This window comes from Juglans microcarpa x Juglans regia, chromosome 2D (assembly GCF_004785595.1).
Source record: "Juglans microcarpa x Juglans regia isolate MS1-56 chromosome 2D, Jm3101_v1.0, whole genome shotgun sequence".
NCBI lineage: Eukaryota > Viridiplantae > Streptophyta > Magnoliopsida > Fagales > Juglandaceae > Juglans > Juglans microcarpa x Juglans regia.
Genome location: NC_054596.1, coordinates 15,290,275 through 15,312,926, shown reverse-complemented (window position 1 = coordinate 15,312,926; position 22,652 = coordinate 15,290,275). Strand labels below are relative to the sequence as shown.

General features: G+C 36.5%; 2 protein-coding genes across 2 annotated transcripts; one reads left to right on the top strand and one right to left on the bottom strand.

The window, feature by feature from the left end:
* The first annotated feature begins 4,845 nt into the window (after positions 1-4,845).
* LOC121250645 lies at positions 4,846-6,737 on the top strand. The gene is made up of 2 exons (XM_041149821.1): positions 4,846-5,876; positions 6,243-6,737. The coding sequence occupies exons 1-2, from the start codon at positions 5,006-5,008 to the stop codon at positions 6,293-6,295; spliced, it is 924 nt and encodes a 307-aa protein (XP_041005755.1). The 5' UTR covers positions 4,846-5,005; the 3' UTR covers positions 6,296-6,737.
* A 5,770-nt stretch (positions 6,738-12,507) lies between these two features.
* LOC121250809 (monoacylglycerol lipase abhd6-A) lies at positions 12,508-17,020 on the bottom strand. Its single transcript, XM_041150031.1, has 4 exons — positions 16,206-17,020; positions 13,279-13,371; positions 13,096-13,163; positions 12,508-12,985 (listed from the first exon to the last, which is right to left on the bottom strand). The coding sequence occupies exons 1-4, from the start codon at positions 16,833-16,835 to the stop codon at positions 12,823-12,825; spliced, it is 954 nt and encodes a 317-aa protein (XP_041005965.1). The 5' UTR covers positions 16,836-17,020; the 3' UTR covers positions 12,508-12,822.
* Between the last annotated feature and the right edge of the window lie 5,632 nt (positions 17,021-22,652).

Sequence of the window (22,652 nt, the reverse complement as noted above, 5' to 3'; positions counted from 1 at the left end):
GTGAGAGGGGGACTGAGGATTAGCCATTTACTTTTTGCTGATAAATGTGATCTTTTTTGTAGAACTACAATCCAGGAGTGGAGACATGCAAAAATTGCTGGACACATATGAGGCAACATCAAGGCAATGTCTTAACAAGCAAAAAAATCCATTTATTTTGACTCTAATACTGTACAAAGAGACAAGGACCTGATTGTATAAGAATCTGGTGTAAATCCAAGTAGCAACTATGAGAAATACTTGGGGTTGCCCACCTTTGTGGGCAAGTCCAAGTACAACATGTTTAGAGGCATCAAAGAGAAGGTTTGGGTTAAACTTAACAACTGGAAGAGCAAGTTTTTATCACAAGCAGGAAAAGAGGTGCTATTAAAAGCAATTATTCAGGTTATTCCCATTTCCAATGAGTGTATTTTTGCTTCCAAGAAAGCTGTGCACGGAAATCTCAACCCTGATGGGTAAATTTTGGTGGGGCCATAAGCAAAAGGAAGCCAAGATTTTGTGGATGAGTTTGTACAAAATGGGAGCTCCTAAACAAAATGAGGGCCTGGATTTTGGAGACCTCGAATGCTTCAATAAGACTTTGCTAGCTAAATAGGCTTGGAGGCTCCTCTATAATTCATCCTCCATGGCTGCTCAAGTTATGAAAGATAAATATTATAGATCTTCTGAGTTTTTGGATTCCAAGATGGGATTTGGGGCATCTCAAATATGGAGAAACATTTCGTCTACTATGGAATTGCTGAAATAGATCTATCAAGAGGATAGGAGCTGCTAGAACAGATCTATCATTGAAAAGGTGTTCACACAAAGGGAAGCAGAAGCCATATTTAGCATTCTTATTAGTAAAATGGTAATGGAGGATAATCTGGTTTGGGGTTTTACTAAGAATGGGATGTTTTCAGTTAAAAGTGCATATCATTTAGCTCACTCAACAATGAGATCATATAGAGGTGAAACTTTAGATTCACCGGATGGAGAGAACTGTTGGAATAAAGTGTAGAGCTTACATGTCCTGGGTAGTGCTAAAATGTTCATATGGAAAGCCTGTCATGAGATCCTTCCTATTGGATGGAATTTGATGAAGAAACGGATTATCACTTCATAGTTATGCCCCATATGTGAGTTGGAGGAAGAGACAGTTTGTCATGTGCTATGGAACTGCCCAGGAGTTGCTAAAGTGTGGTCTGTAAATCAAAGTCTTGTGCATAAGTGGTATGGGCATTTTAGTGACTTCCTAGAGTTATGGAAGAAACTGCTAATTAGTTTGCAAAATGACCAATTGGATCTGGTTGTTGCTATTATGAAGAGAATCTGGTATAGAATGAATGTGTTTCTCTTTGAGAATAAATTTAAAGCACCTCAACAAATGTTCTTTGCTACTCAACAAGGACTAGAAGACTTTAAGAATGCACAGGCTAACATCTCAAGAGACCAGATGGTACAAAGAAATGACAGAAGTATTAGCAATTGGTGTAGACCAAAGGAGCATGTAATTAAGGTTAACTGGGATTCAGCTGTGGATTCACAATCTAAAAGAATTGGGATTGGAGTTATGGCAAGAGATTTTGAAGGGGAAATTCAAATGTCTTTGTGCAAGGTTGGAGCATGTTTTAGAGATTGTTACAATAGAGGCTATGGCACTTAGAAGAGCTATGGAGGTGTGTGCTAAGTTAGGTTTCAGAAATGTACTTTATGAAGGTGATGCACATGCTGTAGTTAAAGTCGTAACTACAACAGATGAGAGCTGGGCTTGGAATGGACTGGTTTATGAAGATATCAGAAGGATTCTTTGCTACAATTCATAATGGAAAGTCCAATTTGTATATAGAGAAGCTAACATGGTTGCTCACAAATTGGCAAAATATGCACTGCTCGATGATGCAGAGAAGATATGGACAGAGGAAGGACGAGATTGTATTCGTAATGATGTAATTAAGGACAAACTTAGTATGGATCCTATTTCATGAATGAAATGTTATGATGTTGATTTTTTTAAAAAAAAAAAAAGACAAAAAAGATGCTTCACGACTTTTGTCTTAATTTTAGGGGTTAAGAGTATAAAAGAGATGGCCATGTGAAAATCTAAATGGATTCTATAGAATTTGTTGAGAATTAATAATATTGTCAGAAAGATTTACTCAATAAAATTTATTTTTTGTGTCTATATAATTTCTTATTTCAAGTCAGTTTGAATGGAAATCTTAAGTATAATTTCTCATTTACGATTCGATTAGAAATTTCGAGAGTCAAGTTATTCACCATCGAGATATTAAAATAAATAAATATCCAAGTAATGAAATTATTAGATATTTCAAAACGGTGTTTAAGATTTCCAAAATAATTCTTGGATTTATCAAAATATCTAAAAGTTAATATTAAATCCCTACTCGGAATCAATGAACATATCCGTATATAAGACTTGGAATTTGTTCACCAAAAATTTATTAGGATTGCCCAACATGGAAACAGGGAATGATTTATTTTAAGTTATGTTTAGGAATACAACTACAGATATTTTTAGACTATTTTACTATTATTTACAAATTATTCACTATTATTTACTAGTATTCTTATTACTATTAACAAATAATATGAGCTTTTCTTAATATCTAAACCAAAACCGTAATATCAGTGACAATAGAACAAATCTCCTATTCTTCTAAAATAGGATTGGTTAGTTCCTAAACAATTGATATATATATTGATACTCACAAAAGATGAGGTATAGAATCCCAACGAAAACTTCATTGTAATTAGTGCAACAAATAAGATTGGTTTGATTACATAAAATTAAACTATTCTATCTTTTTTTTTTTCTCATATAATCATTATAACATTTTTAAACTCCCACACAAAATATAATAAACAATTCAACTTACCCGTGAAGGCCTCTTAGCACCAAGCTTGGATATACCAATGAGATCATCTTAGGACTCGGTAGCCTACCGAGCCCTACCGCAGAGCGTCGGGCAAGATGCTCAACTGTATGTAGATGGCTGAATGTGTCCGGTCGTGGACTTGTCAGACTCAAGGCACGCCACATTCAATGCATGTGTCAGGAGACCCAGCAGCAACGGTGCACCACAATTATGAATAACGGCTCAACCACGACCTGACACTCAATCCTGGCAAAAAGGTGGCAACAAGACTAACCTAGCATGGCCTGATACGCCACGATCTCCCTCGATCGCCTAAGCAGCAGACTGACACACCGTGGCAACAGGAAATGAGTGGTAGCAGGTCTGACACCTGACACGCCACGATCTCCCTCGGCAGCAGAACTCGAATCAGGTACAAATAACGGCCATCCTTCTACGGGAAGTGGCTCTCTCTCAAATCTTTATTGTTCTTACTACTCTTCAGAGTTATTCTTATCACTAGAGGATTGTTCATTGACTTTGGCATCGGAGTGACCCTGACGTTACCGGAGCCATTTCTTCCTCTTAGTTGCAGGTGGCGTGAGTTTAATTATCGCGGAAGTGCTCGGGCTGCAAAACACTACATCAACAGGGTAGATACCACCATTGGTTGATTCAATAATCTAGATGATTATAGAGAGATATTGCGATAGAGTAATATTACATACAATCATGAAATGCATAAACATTGAGTAATTATTTTGAAAAAAAATGAGATCTATTATTAAAAAATTAATTTTTTTATGTGAGTTCTATATTTTATTCATTTTTTTTAAAATGATTACGTGACGGTTGTATAATTTACGATTATAAATATCTTTTCTCATTGCGATAGGAAGGGTTGCGATTCCATAGATCGCATCAGGGAATCAATTGAAGAAGTGCACATTCTTTGTCTCAGTAGAAGATCAATACATTAACTCTATTCTTCAAAAAAAAAAAAAAAAACAAGACAAGTAGGCAAGAAGATCGGACCCACTAGAGTTTTGCCAACAATTGAGAGATATGGAAATCTATATGGATGGATAAGCTCAACACACCAGGAATAGAAGCAAGCTATGCATGTGACATAGAGTGACACAAAGATAGAACGGAACGTGAGATTCACGCGCTGCGCTGCAAATTTTGATTCCTTAGTTTTCCCACCTCTTATAACGTAAAATTCTCCCTTTTCTCTCCTACAAATGTATACGGTGCAGAGTATATATGAGAAAGTTATTCCACCCTTATCTTGAAGAATCTAATTTCAAAATTGTAACCATCATGCGTAGTTGTTTACTCTTTAACCCAACCGTAGTATAGGACTAATTCGGAACATAGGCATTTAGTTAATTCGATCCCGAAAACAGGTCTAGGTTTTGCTTGCCAGCTAGAATCCAACCTCAAAGAAAGACTCTTTTTAGGGTATTAAAATAAATTAAAGGTCACTCTCATCAGGCAAAGTTAAGAAGCTTTGAGATGAGTAGCGAGTCATTTCAACCAAGCAAACGAAAAGCAGTTCATAACTTTATATTCGAAGGTGTCCATGAGACCAATAACAAAGGAAAAATATTATAATCACAAAAAAATTATATAAAAATAAACTCATAAATCGATGTGACTTGATATAATACATTAAATTATAAAATTATTTTTATTATAAAGTAGTTATAATAGATTTAATGAAACCATATTAATTTATAAATTTACTTTATATAATATTTTTTTATGTCTGTAGCAATTTTCATAACAAAATAGAAAAGTTTGAGACAGAAAAAAGTGAACTCATTGGCTGGAGTTTTAAACCTTAATTTGGATGATGGTTCTAATATTTTTAGGATAGTGCTTGATATAAATTTACGATGAACGATGACAAGTGTCGTACATGTCTATTTTAAAAAAAAAAAAAAACTGTATTATTAAAAAGTAACTTTTTTTATTTAATAGAATCTCGCATTTTTTCAAAGAATTTGTTGCACATTTTAAAATTTGTATTAAATATTTTTCAGCCAAACCGGAGTTGTTTTATACATTTAAAGGCGTTTACACCTCTATGAGAAACAATATCCACTTCTTGTGAGAGAGGACCGGATCAAACTAAGCAAATTATGGGACATCCTCTATCGTTCATCCTCTTCCACCTTCTCCCCGTCATGATCCTCTTCACAGCCCAGCTCACCTTAGCCCCAGACCCTGTATGCAAGGGCACCTGCGGATCCGTACAGGTCAAGTACCCTTTTGGTACCGGCACCGGCTGCGGCTCGCCGCGGTTCCAGCCCTATGTAACATGCAAATCCGACGAAGACCAGCTCGTTTTCACCACACACACAGGTTCGTATCCCATCACCTCCATATCCTACACCACTTCCACCCTAATCATCTCCCCCTCCGACATGTCGACATGCATATCCATGCGCCAGTGCTCCTCTAGCTTGGGCGTCGACTGGGCCAGTCCTTTCCAGCTCGGTCCGTCAACTTTCATCCTCATTTCATGCACGCCTCCGACCTCTTCCCTCACCCTCAAGGGCACCCCCATCTGCGACCCTTCCTACTCTCACCTCTGCGCTTCTCTATACACGTGCCCCGCAGTCGTCTCGCTCGGTTTGCCTCTGTTCCCGCCTACCAACTCTTGTTGCGTGTACTCTCCGGCAAATCTGAACGGCAAGGGAGAACTGGATTTGCGTAAGCTGAAGTGTGAAGGGTACGCGTCTGTGTTGTCGCTAGGGATGTACCCTACTGACCCGTCGCAATGGCAGTATGGGGTGGCGTTGAAGTATGTCAATGGAGTATTGGATAATAACATCATCGACACCAAATGTAACGCATGCGAGATGAGTGGTGGTGTGTGTGGGTACGCGCCACCTAGTAACTCCTTTGTCTGCATCTGTAAGAATGGATACAATACGAGTATGGATTGCAATAATAACTACGGTCAGGGTCAGCTGGGGATCTTTTGGAGCACTGCTTCTTTGCCAACTGGTATTTTCCCCTCCTTTTATTCTTTTTTATTTGCTTTATGATCCACTACTGTCTTGAGATATAGTTAAAAAGTACTGAGCATGCAGGCGTGACAATGCTTAATTTCGCTTGAATCAAACTGCAATCTGATTTTGCAAAACCATGCATGGACGTTTATGCTGTTCACAGTGGAAAATGCCTTATTTAGACTAGGCAATTTGTCTTGAGGGCCTAAGGCGCCATAAAACTAAGGCCTGATTTTTTTTCAGTGAAAAAAGATAAAACATAACTGAATGATGCTGCAGCTGAACTAGATCAGTTTCATTTTATGTTGATCTTGCGTGGAATTTGGACGTCTTTAACTTGTTGTTTTTCATAATTTTGCAGGGGAAATCTGGTTTGGGTTCTTGGCAGGCCTGATTTTCTGTTTGTTTACTTGAGAAGAGAGAATAATATACAGGCTTGGCTTTTGCTGGATTGAGTAGCTGATCTTTTTAAGTTGTAGCGGAACTCTTAAGTCTGAAGAAATTTCGGTTCGCGAAAGTGGTGAGTAGTGAAGTAGGCCAAGATCATGATCAAAGAGAAAAAGAAGGGAATAAAGGCAGCTAAGGCACAAGCATCTCCTCTTTTACGCAATTATCTCCACCGTGTACCAACGTGCCACCGTCCACGTGGTGCAATTTGCCAAATCAAACCCACAGAGTTCAAAAAGAAATTGAGGTTCAGTTGCCCCGTGTTTGATTCTTTTTACCTTTTTTTTTTTTTTTTTTTTCTTAGCAAAAGAAAACAGTCAACTTCACGAAGTTGGGCTTAGGCATTATTTGCATGAATATTGTATCCATGGACCAACAGTAGTGTTTATAGGTTTCGAGGTGTGTCCAATGTTTTCCGGGCATGTGGTCTTTTTCTTGCCCCTTGACTTCCTCTTAGGCTAAGATTAGAATAAGATCTACAAAGGTAAAGGACATTAAAAAAAGATAGATTATAAATTAAAGAAATGGAGAAAGCAAACGGAAAAGGAGGGGAGCGCCCAACATGATTAGAAAGGACCACAGTGCCACAACATTTTTTTTTTTTTTTTTCCTTTGATAAGTCATAGATTATATTAATAAGAAAAGGCATAGCCCAATTACATGTAGGATATGCAAAAGTTTACACCTAATTAAGAGAAAGAAGTAGAAATAAGAAAGTTATGGAAATCTATGCCATTGAAATCTATAACATTCACCATTGGAACAAAATCTTAACAAAAAACAATCTAATCTCCTCCGATGTTCATTCCTTATTTTCAAAAGTCTAATCGTTTCGTTCATTCCATAGGCACTATAGAATACATATAGCATCCATCTTCTACTAAGTTGTGATTTGTGAAATTCCGCCCAAATTCTTTCAACTGGCCAAGAGCTCAACCACCATCACAGGCATAACCCAAGCTAACTTCGATCTTCTAAAGACATCATCTCATAGTAATCTAGCAATCTCACAATGCAGTAGAATATGATCTGCAGTCTCACTATTCTTTCTGCACATACAACACCGATCCACAACAACTACCTGGCATTTTCGTAAGTTATCCATAGTTAAGATTTTGCACAAAGAAGTTGTCCAAGCGAAAAAGATCGCCTTAAGAGGTGCCTTATTTCTCAAAATATTTTTCCATAAAAAATGATTGTGTTGCGGATTTATGAGGGTCTTAAAAAAGGAGCAGATAGAAAAAGTGCATTTTCTAGCAAATATCTACCACAACTTATCAACTCACTGAGTGCTCAATCTCATGGTATAAAAGTTTTTAAAAAAATCAACAAAGCTGCCAACCTCCCAATCTTGGGCCGCCCTCATAAAATCCACATTCAGTTGGATTGAGCCACCGGACATCTCCATTAGATTCGCCGTTGTATGGAATTTGTTCTTAAGGGCTCAATCTCCACACCATAAATCATGTTAGAATTTTATTCTAGATTCGTGTTAGTGTGTCGAGCAAACACCCCCAACCTCTTCGTAGAACTAAAACTCGTCCCCTAACCCACTACAAAGAAAATTAGGCTGGAGGATCTCTATTTGGATCGCCACACTTGCGGAATGGGTACAAAGATAACAAATGAGTTGGTAATTGGATAGTATGCTCTTGATTAGGGTGGTCCTACCTCCTTTTGACAAATATAATCTCTTCCAACCTATCAATCTGCGTTTAATTTTCTCTATTACTTCATCCTATATAGATTTAGCCTTAAAGAGGCCCCAAAGGAAGGTCGAGGTATTTCATGGGAAATGAGAGGGCTTGCATCCAAGAATGTTGGCCAACCTCCAGTAATTGCGAACATTTCCAACTAGAACCAGCTCCGACTTGGATAGATTCACCTTCAGTCTAAACACAACTTCAAAGCAAAGTAAGAGTAAAATGAATTTGATTTTGGTCTGCCTTACAAAATATCAAAGTATCATCTGCAAACAATAAATGAGAAGATGCTAAGAGTACCCTGATTGGTCTCACCAACCAAGAATCCAGCCATAAAGCCATTGTCAACCATAATGGACATCATTCTACTAAGCGTCTCCATAACAAGATAAAGAGAAGCAGTAACAACGGATCACCTTGCCTTAGATTGTGTGAACTAGTAAAGAAGCCAACTGGAATGCTATTCACCAAAACCAAGAACCTTCCAGTCAAGATGCAATATCTAATCCATGAGCACCATCTCTCCCCAAATCCATATCTCTCAAGTAAGTATAGTAGAAAGTCTCAGTTAACATGATCATAAGACTTCTCTATATCTAACTTACATAAAACACTCAGTTCACCATATTTTAATCTACTATCTAAACATTCATTGGTGATTAGTACTAGATCAAGAATTTGTTTTCCCTTTAGAAAGGCATTTTGGGGTCTCAAAATAATCTTCCCCAAGACCCACTCCAAGCGGTTTGCTAAAACCTTGGAGATATCTTATGCACCCTAAAAGGCTGAAAATCTTTAATTTTCAAAACCCAACCTTCTTAGGAATAAGTGCAATAAAAGTGGTATTGATATTTTTCTCAAACTTTTCAAATGAGAAAATTTCCTGAACAACCTTCATCAAATCATCATTCACCACCTCCCAGTAGGATTGAAAGAAACTCATAGAGAAACCATCTAGAGCATGTGCTTTGTGTTTGACCATCTTTCTCACCACTTTATAAACCTTTGTCTTATCGAAAGGCCTCTCCAGCTAGGCAACACTTTGCTACTCAACGGTCTCAAATCCTAGTCTATGGAGTTTTGGCCTCCACACTACTTGCTCGGTAAGCAATTACTCGAAAAAACCAGCAAATGCTCCTAAATCACTAGAAGCTTCGTTGACACATCGCCATCAATGTTTAACATCTCAATGGTGTTAGTCCGCCTATGTAATTTAGTCACTCAATGAAAAAACTTTATGCTACGATCTCCTTCTTTTATCCACAATAGCCAAGATTTTTTACGCCATGAAATCTCCTCCTATAAGGTAACCCTCTCAAGTTTTGAAACTAATTCTATCTTCCGAGAGATTCCTCCATAGATAGTGCCCAAACCTTCCTCCAATAGAGACTTTTTCCAATCAGCTACATCTCCAAAAATTCTATATCTTGAGATCTCTTTTCAAAGCTTTCAGCTAACCTGCAAAAAAGAAATCGGGGGTGCCATGGATTAGTAGGACGACCATCATTGCCTAACCCTTTCCACAAACCCTTCTGTTTTCAACCACATATTCTCGAACTTGAAATACCTAAACCTTCCACAAATACCTCCATAGTCCAAAAAGATAGGAAAATGACCCGAATATAGGCGAGTTAGTCTTTTCTGACATAACTCCAGATAATGAGTTTTCTAATTCGAGGAGACTAAAAATATATCCAATCTAGACTACATTTGATTGTTTGACTAGGTGTATGCTCCACCCATGAAAGGAATGTCCACCAAACCCAAATCAAATATAAAAGCCGAGAACTTTGTCATTGCACAAGAGATGCAAGATAAACCCAGTCAACATATGGACAGTTCCACAAGCTACGAATAATGCTTCTTGAAATAATTTCCATCTTGCAAGTAAATAATATCTACCCACCACTCTCGAAGCAAATTTTTTATTCAAAGATTAATTGTCCTCATTAAGCCCCTAGACATTCCAAGATACAATCTTCGACTTCATAAAGAAATTGTTTGAACCTTCCCTTGGGACTTTCCTCTACTTGAGTTGCCCTCATAATTAATAGACCATGTCAATCTCTTTAGCCCCCTCTGTGTTTTGGAACGCGACTTTTTAGACTGACCATGTCCTCTTAAATGGCAGTAAGCAATGCCCTAAATTGTTCGTCAAAACCTTCACACTCAATCCACACGTAATCCACACGTAGTTTTGGATTTCCTTCACTTTGTATGACACAATCAGAGGAAGCTCATCTAGGTTGACACAACGGCAAAGAACTGAGAGGAACATGTTCATCTACCATCTCGATACCTTTGCTCAATGTCCACTGCAATTCCATCAAGTCCCTCATCCTCCTTCAAAAAACAGAGACCTACCCTCCCATTCTTGGTCCTCATTTTTAGCTACCAACATCCGTAATTAAGCCTCAAGCTCAGCACTACACTGTATAAGACTCCTGGCCTTCTGCAATTCCTTCTCCTAAGGTGATGCCTCCTGGGACTCTAGTGGAAGAGGTTCCCTTCAATCCATCGACACATTTTGTCCATTCTAGGCTGAGGATCCAATGTTAAATAGTGAGTTTTTAGTTTGGCCCACATTTGTGACTGTTACTAGCTTTGTTGCCAGCTTCCTCCTCTACTATTTTTCTCCATTTAAATCACTGGTAACTGTAAGTTCACATTCTTCTCAGATCCGCCACATAGGTCAAGAGCCCCTTGCTTGAGGCCCATTGTATTGGCCCTAGGTTTCATAATTTGTTTCCCTTTTGCCCGATCAAAGCTCGAGACTCCATCCATTGGGTTAATAAGATTGTCTAGGCCACTATCTGCGTCGAAGCCCAAGCTCATTCCCATTCCTTTCTCCACAATCTCCTGCAAATCCACCAATTGCATCTTCATATCCCAAGAAGTACGACAAACACCACTCTTTACCAAATTTTCATATTGACTAACACAATCTCTTTTCAACTGAGCAATGGGTGTGCCTGTAGTATGTTGTGCCTTCATCGTGCCTGACACTCCCTTGGCCAACAAGTCCGTATAACCTCCTCCCCCCCTATTTTGAGCTAGGGCCAATACCATTAGTTGTTTCAACACCTCTTTGTAAGAGCGATTATTCCCTTAGTGAACCTCCACTGTTAGCCCCAGAGCCAAGTTCATTCCTCCATTCAACCAAAGCCCAACCTCCCTCTACTAAGACCTGTGGTACCTCCAGCCTCCAAAATGTCTCAAATTTCTTGCAGAGTAACCACCAATTTCTTCCATCCCCTATCTTCCATTTGTTCCTGTATGAATATAAAGTTTCATTTGCCACCACCTTCATACTCCACTAGTGCCATAAAATGCTGATGGACATTAGAACATCACTAAGCTATAAAACGTCTACTACCATCCCTTAAAGAAGTATAAAAGTCCTTTTATCGTCTATCAAACAATCCTCCAACATTTTGATGAACCATTTCACCGTGTACAACCCCAGAGAAATCTCCCTCGTGACTTTCCAACTCCCCTCAGTGACATGAATGGAATTGCCTTCCGTCGTGATTGTAAAAACTTTAGACTCTAACAACAATTGTTTCAAGGCACCCATGCTTCTCATTAAACTCACGGTAATCTCTAGAGAAGAAAAAAATCACCATTAAATGTCACGGACCATCAACAAAGAGGAAGTTGTACATAGAGTAAATAGGGACAACGTACATTGTATAGAGAGAAAACAGGGACAACGTACAGAGAGAAAATTAAAAAGATCCTCAAAATGCCAAAACTTGCTCATGTCATCCATATTCTACCATATTTTTTTTTCAATTAAAATATTGTGATCAAATTCTAAACCATATACTCAAGTGGTAAAGGAGCTCCAACAAACTTGACACAAGATAAGAAATATTTTATATAGAACTGTTTGCCGAGTGAGAAATGATACACCCACCATCCAATAATAATAGAACATTGTTAATTAAAAATTTCTACAGACACAAATAAATTATACAAAATAAACCTACAAACTGATATAGATTCATGGAATCCGTTAGATCTACTTTATAATACAAGTAACTTTATAATCTAACGTAACACATCAAGTAACATCAATTTATTGTGTTGGTTTACTTTTTTATAATCTCTTTATCGTTAAAATATTTTTCCTATTTATTTTTCATATTGGATTGTGTTATTTCTTGTCGCACTTGCAAAACCGTGGTGACTTAAAATGGACATTTACTTTAAGAGCATTGCTATTCATAAGGCCATACACCACGCACCATAATTTTTTTTATTTTTTCTAAATTTTTTTAAAGTTTTTTTTTTGGTTTTATTATTCTTAAAATAATTGAATTATTTTACTTATAATCTATATACCACATACTTGGTAAGAGAATAAAATTAAAAAAATATAAAAAGGATGATGTGTGGTGTATGAGACTTAAGAATAGAATTTTTCTTACTTTAATGGGTCATATCAATAAATGTAATTGGAAATAAACAAAATTAAAAATGAAAAACATTTTCCAAGATAATATTTCCTCGGCTTTCTTAGATACAAAGTTTCAAACCAAGGGCTCAACTGTCCTCTGCAAATCTAGTGAAATCATCTTCTAAGCTTAACTTTCTTGATAGTGATCGACATGACCATCTCGTGCTTTGCTGCAATGCTATGATTTTAGCTATATCGTCTACATAAAAATAATGAATACTTACACATTTAACTTCATATCATCCATGTTATCCACACAACACCACCCATCTCGAGACTGACTGAGAAATCACCTACTCGAATTCTCTTCAACTTCACTGGTAAACCTTTCAGTCCACCTTGCGGCCATTGCTGTGACTCACTTGCTTAGGTGAAGGAAGTGGGTCGATGAGGAAAGATTTCATGAGCTTGCACATCTCTTTGGGTTTCTCAATGTTGATTGCATGCCCCGCATTTTTTAGGATCACTAGTTTTGCATTCTCACCCACAAGCCTGTGACAAAGGGAACTAATGTCACAACTCAAAGGCTTAAAAATCAACTGACCGGTGTGTCCAAATACAAATATTGATACTGATTAATTTATCACGTTCTTCGGATTTACCTTTCCAATCTGTGTGCCAATTCCAGCGGGAATACCAGATCTTTCTCTCCCCAGATGATTAGCGTTGGCTGCATCAAGGAGAGGTTATGCCTTTAAAAAGATACTCGGGAAGACTGAAAAGAGGGCAGATTTTTTAAATTCCACAAGATAATGGTGATTACATAACATGTAACATAGAAAAACCTGGGTAATCTTGGGAAGATCAGACAATTTTCTATCCTTGTGCAGTGCTTGAATCAATTCTTTCTTCTCTTGAAATTGTTCTGAACACATCATCTGCCATTGAAAGCAATTTCCAAAGTAAAATTTAGTGAAAACTAGAGATAAATTGCCACCTAAACCACTTATCAAAAGAACTGTCACCTACACCATTCCATAACATATCCTTACCCACCTGGCGAGCAAGCTTGAAAGCAAGGACGTGCAGAAACAACCACAAATAAAAAACTAAACAGCTTGAGCAGTTTACATAAACCTCACCACAGCAATAGCCTTAATTTAATTAAGGGCTCAATTGGATAGTTAGATGAGATGGTTTTAGATGAATTGAATAAAATATTATTAGAATAAGATTTTGTAATATTATTATTGTTTTGAGATTTGAAAAAGTTGAATTTTTTATTATATTTTATATAAAAATTTTGAAAAATTATAATAATGAGATGAGATTATCAAATACTACTTTGACGGATGATAAAAATGAAGTGCAGTGATAAGGCTACAACCCATCCATTTACAATTTATACAAATCCTTGAAATAAAATAATACTCTTCCTATATTTAAACCCAACAAATCAAAAACAAAAGTCAAAAAATAAAATTTTATTTTATAGTTGTAAACAAGTTGGGACTAGATTATCACTTTATCATTCCTAAAAAATAAAGGCAACGTTGTTAAGAGATGCAATGGCGTAGTCATGACCAAGGACCCAAAAAAGGGCTGGCACAAAATAGACTAATTACCTAAAAAAATAATCTGTCATATTGATCTCAGATTTTGACAAGAAAATATATTGCAACGCTGATATAGAAACTATCAGCTAGTATACAAGAGTCTCGGTGTTTTTATTTTTTTTTATAACTAAAATAGATCGTACATGCATTAATTAGTGGTGTTTTTACGCACTAGTGGTGTAAATAGTAGAAATCTTTTGCTAATATTGCATTAAAATTTCTGAAAACTCAATAATATAACACTACGGGGGAGAAAAAGTAAAAAACAGAATAGATTGTTTGCAATTGTTTTCTTATGAAAATCTCAGGTTGCTTCTATCATTACTAATTAAATAAGTCATACCATTACTGCTTAACTTATTTTATTAACACAACATCTGGTCATTAATTACTCTTGAGAAGGAAAAGAAGAGACCTTTCTTTTCTTTCAAGAGTCCTTTCATTTGAACAGTCTCTAGGTTGTAAAGGTAAAGAAAAAATAAAAGAAAAGATCAAAGGCTGAGGAAAATCTTTCGCTTTAGGACCCACCAAAGTTTCCTCTCCGGAATAGACGAGACTGGGAGAGAATTAACTGTTAATACGATGCTATTTTCATTATTTTCTCTGCGATTCCTTTTTGTAAACAAACAATGGAAGATGATATAGCTTTATGTGTTTTTATAATTCATCTTATCTCATCTCATCTAATTATTATAATTTTTTCAAATTCTTATAGAAAATAAAAGGAAAACACTATAGACAGAAAGTGATTCTACAAAGGAATCTCACATACTGATGTGATACACTATCACTGTGCCATGTCTCCCTCCATTTTTTTTTCTCTTTTCCTTTCTCTCATCTCCTCCCGTTCCCACCCCTACCATCTCCCCGTGCCCGCTCCCCGGGCTGGTAATGGTGGTCGGGAACCACCTCATGGTGGATAGAAGACGTCGACGGTCCAAGCGGCACCGCCGGCATGAAGTGCCGATAAGGAAGTTATTGAGAGAGGGAGGCGTTGCTCGGGGAGAAGGGAGAAAGAAAAAGACTCCAGTGGCTAGGGGAGAAGCTTACATTGACGAGGGGCTGGGTGTGGTGGCGCAGTTGGGTTGCGACGGCGGTGCTGGCAGCGGCGAGAGGGAGAAACTGTGTGAGAGGGGTTTGATTTCGGGAGGAGGAGAGGGAGAGGGGCTGCACTGTGGGGGGCTGGGTCCGGTCGAGAGGTCACCAGTGAGGGGAAAAGGTCGCTGGTGGTGGCCGGCGATGAGCTGCGGCGGTGCTGCTGTGGCTAGGATCAGACTGAGTTGAATGAGGCGCACGACTGAAGGGGGGAAGAGGAGAGAGAGGGAAAGTGGAGAATGAGGGACTAGGAAAAATGGACACGTGGCACACTATCCGTTAGTGTGTGGGATCCCTTTGCATCTTTAACAGCCCTCAAAATAAAATAAATAATTCAACTTTTTCAAATTTCAAAACAAAAATAATATTAAAAAAATATATTCTAACAATATTTTATTTAACTTTTAAACTTTAATTTCAAGTTATATATAATTTTCATCTCTTGCTTATCAAAAGAATATATATAACTTTCTGCTCTTATATGATCTTCATTTTATTTCCTCTTATATAATTTCTATTAAGATAAATATAAATAATTACATCTATCTCGTCCTATAAGCTTAATTTTTTAGAATAAGTGGTGATTTTACAAAATATCAAAGTAGATGTCATAAGTTTGAAACACGACTATGATATCATGACAAAATATAAAATATAATAAAGTTAACTCTATACTCTATCTCATTCAACTAAATATTGTACATTTTGGTCTTACTTCTCGAGGGGGTTTGGCTCACATATAAGAGGGAGTACTAAGACAAACATCAACAATTAAACCTACCTCTTCATATAATCTTAAATTTTTAAAATAAGTAATGATTTCACAAGAAGAACAAATGTCTTAAATTCAAAACCTGAATTATCAAAGTCTCTCTCCCTTGTTATTCCTCTCTATCTCTATTTTTATTATATTTTATATTTTTATCAATTTAAACCAAACAGAGAATAAACTTTGAAGTAATTCCAAAATTCAAATTCCAGTTCTAATAAATCCTAAGTCTCAATGTAATAGCCAACAAACCAATGATGTTAAAGCAAAGGCCAAGGCCAAGCCCACTTACATGGATGAAGTCGTTGAGAAAGCATGACGGCACGGCTTTGAAATTGGACTTAACAAACGTGAGTCGCATCAACTCCCTCATCTTCTCCGGACTCCGCGGCAGCAGAATACTAATAGCTTCGTCAACGTTCTTCACCTGGAACATACCCTCCTCCATGTCCTTATCTTCCATGCAAACCCCGGCACAGCACAGCACCAACCGTTCCACCCTCTCGCCAAACTGCGCCGCCATGCTGTATGCCACAATCCCGCCGTAGCTTATCCCAGCCACGCTCATCGTCTTCACTAACCCCTGGGCCTCCATCACAGCCATCACACACCGGGCCTGGAAGGCCTCGGAGCGTTCGGAACGGGTCGAGTAGGAGTCCCCGAAGAAGACCAGGTCCGGGACGTAGACGTTGAAGTGAGGGGTGAGCGATGAGATGAAGTGGTTCCACTGCCACATTGCGTTGGCGCCGACGCCATGGATGAGAAGGAGGTTGGGCTTGGACTGGCTGTGGAGCTTGGGGACCCAACAGTGCATGACGGTACCGTCGCCGAGGTCCGTTGTGGTGGACCGGAGGCCGGCTTTGGAGAAGGCGTAGCGGTAGCACCAGTTCCCCGCGACAGCGAAGCTGAAGCACTTCGGCATTACTTAAGGGAAATATTTGGTGGTTAGAACAGAGAATTGAGCGATTGAGATCGAGCTATGTGCTTCAGAGGGAGTGACGAAGCTTTCCAGTCTCAGAGAGAGAGAGAGAGAGAGAGGCAGAGACAAAGGATGTGGAGCCAAGCAGAGGAGGACAAGAAGACTTTTGTGCGTTTAAAGGTCATAAATGGAACATTTGTTAGATGATGAAAGTTTAAGGATAATGAATTGATTTTTTTTTTAATTTTTATCATTTTATTATTATTTTATGATGTAATATTAGATAATTAAAAATTATTTATTATATTTTATTTATAAATTTATTATCTAGAAAAAATTTATTTATTATCTCAACTCTCATCATTATTTTATCATCCCATTATGCAACATTATATGATAGGTTTATAAATAAAATATAATAAATAATTTATAATCACTTAATGTCACATTATAGAATGATAAAAGAATAATAAAAGTGAAGATGACTGTATCGTTATTAAAAAAAAAGTGGCTTTTACTTTTGTTTTGTTAAAAAATAAAGTTTCTGTCTTTATTTCTTTAATATATAATATTATCTAGAGAAAAAACAATTTACTAGCACCATATATTATCATAATTAAATTATACATTTTAGCTTTCGATGCTAAATAGTATTACGCGATAACATATTTTTAATATATATATATATATATTTTACATTTATCACAATATAAAATTTAATTATGTTATTATAATTGATAAAATATTATATACGTCCAACTCTTTTATTTAAAAAAAAAAAATTGATTCAAGAGTCGTATACGATATCACATTATCACAATAAAATACATGAGAAATAAAAAAAAAAAAAATGGTATATCTCGAGATATAATATTACTTGTACAGATCAGCTAAGAAATTGCATGTGGATCAACTTGCACTATTATTCAATCCAGAATTGAGATTGCAAAGAGGTTTTGGGGGTTCGAGTTAGGAAGAAAAGAAGGAACGTGGCTACCTGATGGACTACTTTTTTTTTTTTTTTTTGGTTTATCTTTTCAAAGCTACCTAACGGATGAATTGATTTGCAAATAGGCACTACTTTGAATTTGGAGTAACTCATTACCTTCTGGGTGGAATTGCCACGACATGGGCACTCTTCCTAGTAAAAATTATTGCAATATGATAATGGTTAGAAGGATTTGAAAGGCATTAACACATTAAGATTTACGAATATTATGAGAGACAGTTGTTGCAGCTGAACAGGTTTAATTCCATTTCGTTTTCAGAGGGACGGCCAAGAGCATTGCATTATTAATGTTTGTTATTTGCGCAATTGCATATTCTATTCATTTCACTGGAGTTGAAGAGTCGAGGGTTCTGCAGACAAGTCTCAATGAGCTGAGGTAATCAATATATCTTGGATTCTTAGCCCCTTATTTGGTCTACTCTAGCTCTCCAATCACATAGACTTTTCATGCCAAACTCACCTAATATGGTGATTTAAAAAGAGAAAAAAATAACCAAAGAATCCAATATTTTTTATATTTGTTAGATACTAATTTGGTTTAAGTATTTAACCATCGGGACTATAATATTCCACCACGTGCTTCCAAGTCCGATGTCTACGGTGGTCCACTCTATCGACACTGACTCGGTGATAGCTCTTTCTCTTTTTGTGGTTTTATTCATTATCAGTATTCAATGACTTAACATTATATTCATACATAGTTCCGATACATTTTAATACATCCTATAGGTTACCTCTTCTGTGATTTGAACTCGTGACATGATCCATGCTTTGATACTGATTGTAAAAAACCAAAATACTGATCCAAAAGCCTTAGGACAGTTGGATACTAATTTGGATAAGTCTTTAACCCTCATAATCATTACATGCCAGCACACTTCCGAATTTGACATCTACGACGGCCCATTCTATCAATACTAATTCGGTAATAGCCATTTTCATTTTTGCGGTTTCATTCATCTATCAATATTCAATGACTTAACACCATACCCATACATAGAACTAATGGATCCAAAAGCTCTTTCCAATTATTAAAGACTCAACCATTTATCCAAAAGTCTTAGAACTGTTAGATACGAATTTGGTTAAGTTTTTAACCCTCAGGATCATAATGCCAACCTGCTAATATCAAACTATTCTTTCATATTTAAACTCTGTTTGATTTGTTTTTAAGTGTCTGATTTTATGCCATTAGGCTTGGCATATCCTCGCGGCAGACATACTAATTTGGTCGGTATTCCCTCTCTTGTTTACCAAGCATTCAAATAAATCCCAAATCTTACTAGAATTAGCAATTAAGGGTGTTTTGTTAGAAAAACTAGATCAAAGTACATAGCAGAAGCGATATTATCTCATTGGTAAATCATAGATCTAGTGCAGTTATTCCACAGATTTTTCATCGTCGTTGTTCATCTGTAATCCTCCTAGCGATGGTGGAGTGTGCTACGTGATAATATATCAGAGCAACACCCACATATTCCACAGCCTAAATACCGTGACCAGATAGAACATTTGAGAGAGAGTTTGTGATCAAAGTCCCCTATTAAACAAGGGGGGAGAGAAGGCTTTATATAGCCCTCTATTGTTCATCAGGAGGGGGTCTGCCCATGTGGGCGCCCCTCCACTTACTTCAGAAGTGGTGTCCACGTGCATGCTACCAAGTTTGTGGCTCATCATTATCTTGTAATGGTCTACACGTGGTTTCAATTTAACATCTCCCACTTGCACACAGTGGGCATGACCCCAGGTCTGCATCTATCTAATGTTCTCAATCTTGTTCATACTGATAAATAGGTTGTGCGACCATCGAGCACAACTGTAAAAGAAAAATGGGAGAAATATACCAAATGTCTCAGAGAGAAGACCAGGATAGCAACATCCTCAAAAGTGTCTTATTATACCCGAACTCATTTGGTCACATCAGACAAAGCATCCATAATCTCTCTCGAGTCCAAATAACTCAGAGTAATGCTCAATCTTCGATAAAATATAATGTACTCACAGCTATGTTGCAACTCACAAGAAACAACACAACTTGCCAGCAATGAGTACATACCTTTGTCGATGTGTTACTAAATAGTCTTCCCTTCACTCTCATGTCATTCCATTTCAGTCCAGTCGCTTTCTCAATAATGTCTCTTTAGACCGTATCATTCATGGCCATAAATAACATGTCAAAGTAACAGATACTAAAACATCAACCTAGTGACAGTCAAAAGTCTCCTAAGAATATAAATAATTTAAGGTCATCAATTATGACCTACAAGACTCACACGGTAAGGAAACAGGAAACCATTCACTCACCTCTACTGTTGGTCACAAAAGCACATGTAGTATGAAATATATGTTACGATGGAGATCTCTTTTAAAATAAAAAGCGTATATCTAAACTCAATACACCGTACATATCTTAAGCTAGTCGCTATCTCAACACCTAACTCAAGTCCCTCCATTTGCTCTCTATCCAAAGCACCATAGAGGATCTCGCATCTGCCTAAACCACAGGCAACATGGATTGTGGGTAACCATGCACGGTTCTTTTTTTTAAACATGATGGACCTCATCTTAGCTCCCATTAAGGCGACATATCTTTTATGTCTTTCAACTTATCCCTCTTTAGACAAGTACCGAGTGACACATTGTCTCATTTTTGCTCGCTGCCTCTTTGTAGCACCAAAGGCGATCGCTCGTGTGAGCGAGCCGATCTAAGCCTGTCGATATACTTTTTTCACCATAACTCTCAAATTTATGGTGACTGTGTGCTTACCAAAAAAATGTTTCAAGCCACGCCAAATGATCATAGAACTCATCAGTGTCATGTGCACGACGAGCAAAGTCATGACAAAGAGAAATTACATAGTCAACTAAAAATAATCAAATCACAACTCTCAAGTGAAGTTTTGGGACCATTTCTCTCCGTGTGCATTATTATGTGTAGTAACTTTCTAAAACATGCTTCTATCAAGAGACTGTGTTTTTACATATAAAAATCATTTGCACAACCATGAGTTAGTGATGACTCATCGCAAATCTCATTTAAGGTCAAATTCACAATATAAATCTTAGATTCTAGTCAGCAAGTCCTACTGTAACTTTTAAGAATCTGCAAGGTGACCTCAAATGTCATTCACCAAACTTAATTTGCGATTTCAATATTTTATATAAATTTCTCATACTTAATAAAAGCATGTGAGATAATAACCATCATTACATTTTTCCTTAAGGGTAAAGCGATTAGGGCCTTTAACCCAAAGACAATCATAATAATCTAATCATTACTTTTAACGATAATTGCATCACAAAATCACTTAATCAAGTAAGCCATATTTATCCTTTAACAAAAATTTATCATTTGACTCTTATGAGTAAACCATAATGGAAACACTAAATAGTATAGGCAAAACTAAATTCTTTGGTATTATTCATCTCATTAATTGTCTATGAATTTTGAACAATAGCTCTTAGAAACTGTTTTTTTTATACACAATCTCACAAGATGCTAGGGCTTAGCTATTTTTCACAAACTCATATTCATCACCTCGTAGTATGGAAAATCTCTTATTAGGTGACAATTAATTATCTAAGACAACTAATTCGCAATATCTCTTAAGATGAGATTTTTCTAAGATTGTCAACAGCGTTCAAAGAACATCATTTTATTCAATATATCGCTAATAAAAATGACTAGGTACATTGGGTATTTTTGAATAGATGATTTTTTTTAGGCTGCACGTAAATAGTACCAGCTGCATTCATTTGCTTTTGTACCAAAATAATACTAGCAACAATCATACGTTTAAAATACTTCATGCATAAATATCACAAAAGCTAACCATCTAATTCTCCTATGAGAATCTGCTATTTAACTCCTTAAAGAAAAAATTTTAATAAATTTGTGATCAATAGATATATAAAAGCAACTCAATTAGTATCAATAGATGGATCTTTACCTCTATTAACTTCACTTTTTCTGTATCAATTAGATCAACAACTCCAAGTTGGATCATATAAGTGAAATGAATCTAAGATTTTATGTTGAGATTCATACTATGTGAATTTAATACCTTTAGCGAAGCCATATTACAAATATTCTCTTCTAATCTCTAAACGACGAGATAATATTGATATATTACTTTCACGCTATTTATAAGGATCTTCATATTCTACAACTTTTTGGGAGTCACTCAAATGAAAACTCGCACTAGTTGTTGAATTACTCCCATTATTTTCGGCGATATTTAAAGAAAACTTTTTGAAAATATTAAGATTAAAGTAATGTTGAATGCAACGTGATGAAAACGTTCTTTCTAAGTTTTACAAAAATCCATAATTCCTCACTCTCGTCGAAAATACAAGTAATTTTCTTCACTCAACCAAAAAATGATCAAACTTAGATCCTCTTGATTTTTAATAGAATTCACATTTGTTTAAAATAGTCACTCAACCTTTCTCAAAGGCGAATGAACTCGATCTAAAAACAAAAAATAGAATTAAGGTCGCAACCCCATATTACATCAATCCAAGTGTGATATAAAAAATTGTTTTGCACCATAATTTATTTATAATTCTTTTCTCTGCAAGTCATTAAACTGCAAGATAATTGTTCTCATCATACAACTCATATGATTGCGATTTTGAAAAAATATTTTAACTAAAAAATATATTTTATTAAGAAAAAAAAAAGATTTTGAATTGCATTATATGATGAAACAATATTTTTATCATTCTATCCTTAGTGTGCACATCTAGGAACTTTCACATAGAAAAATGCTCATATTGTCTTTTCTCTTTGACTTTTTTAAACTAAGGAG

What these genes read in the sequence shown, in the direction of transcription:
- LOC121250645 (XM_041149821.1), top strand. Translation starts at nt 5,006, where the DNA reads ATGGGACATCCTCTATCGTTCATCCTCTTCCACCTTCTCCCCGTCATG. An exon ending in CACTGCTTCTTTGCCAACTG is followed by an intron (nt 5,877 to 6,242) that starts GTATTTTCCCCT and finishes ATAATTTTGCAG; the next exon opens with GGGAAATCTGGTTTGGGTTC.
- LOC121250809 (XM_041150031.1), bottom strand. Translation starts at nt 16,835, where the DNA reads ATGCCGAAGTGCTTCAGCTTCGCTGTCGCGGGGAACTGGTGCTACCGC. An exon ending in ATCTTCCCAAGATTACCCAG is followed by an intron (nt 13,164 to 13,278) that starts GTTTTTCTATGT and finishes TCCTTGATGCAG; the next exon opens with CCAACGCTAATCATCTGGGG. An exon ending in TTGGCACACAGATTGGAAAG is followed by an intron (nt 12,986 to 13,095) that starts GTAAATCCGAAG and finishes CCTTTGTCACAG; the next exon opens with GCTTGTGGGTGAGAATGCAA.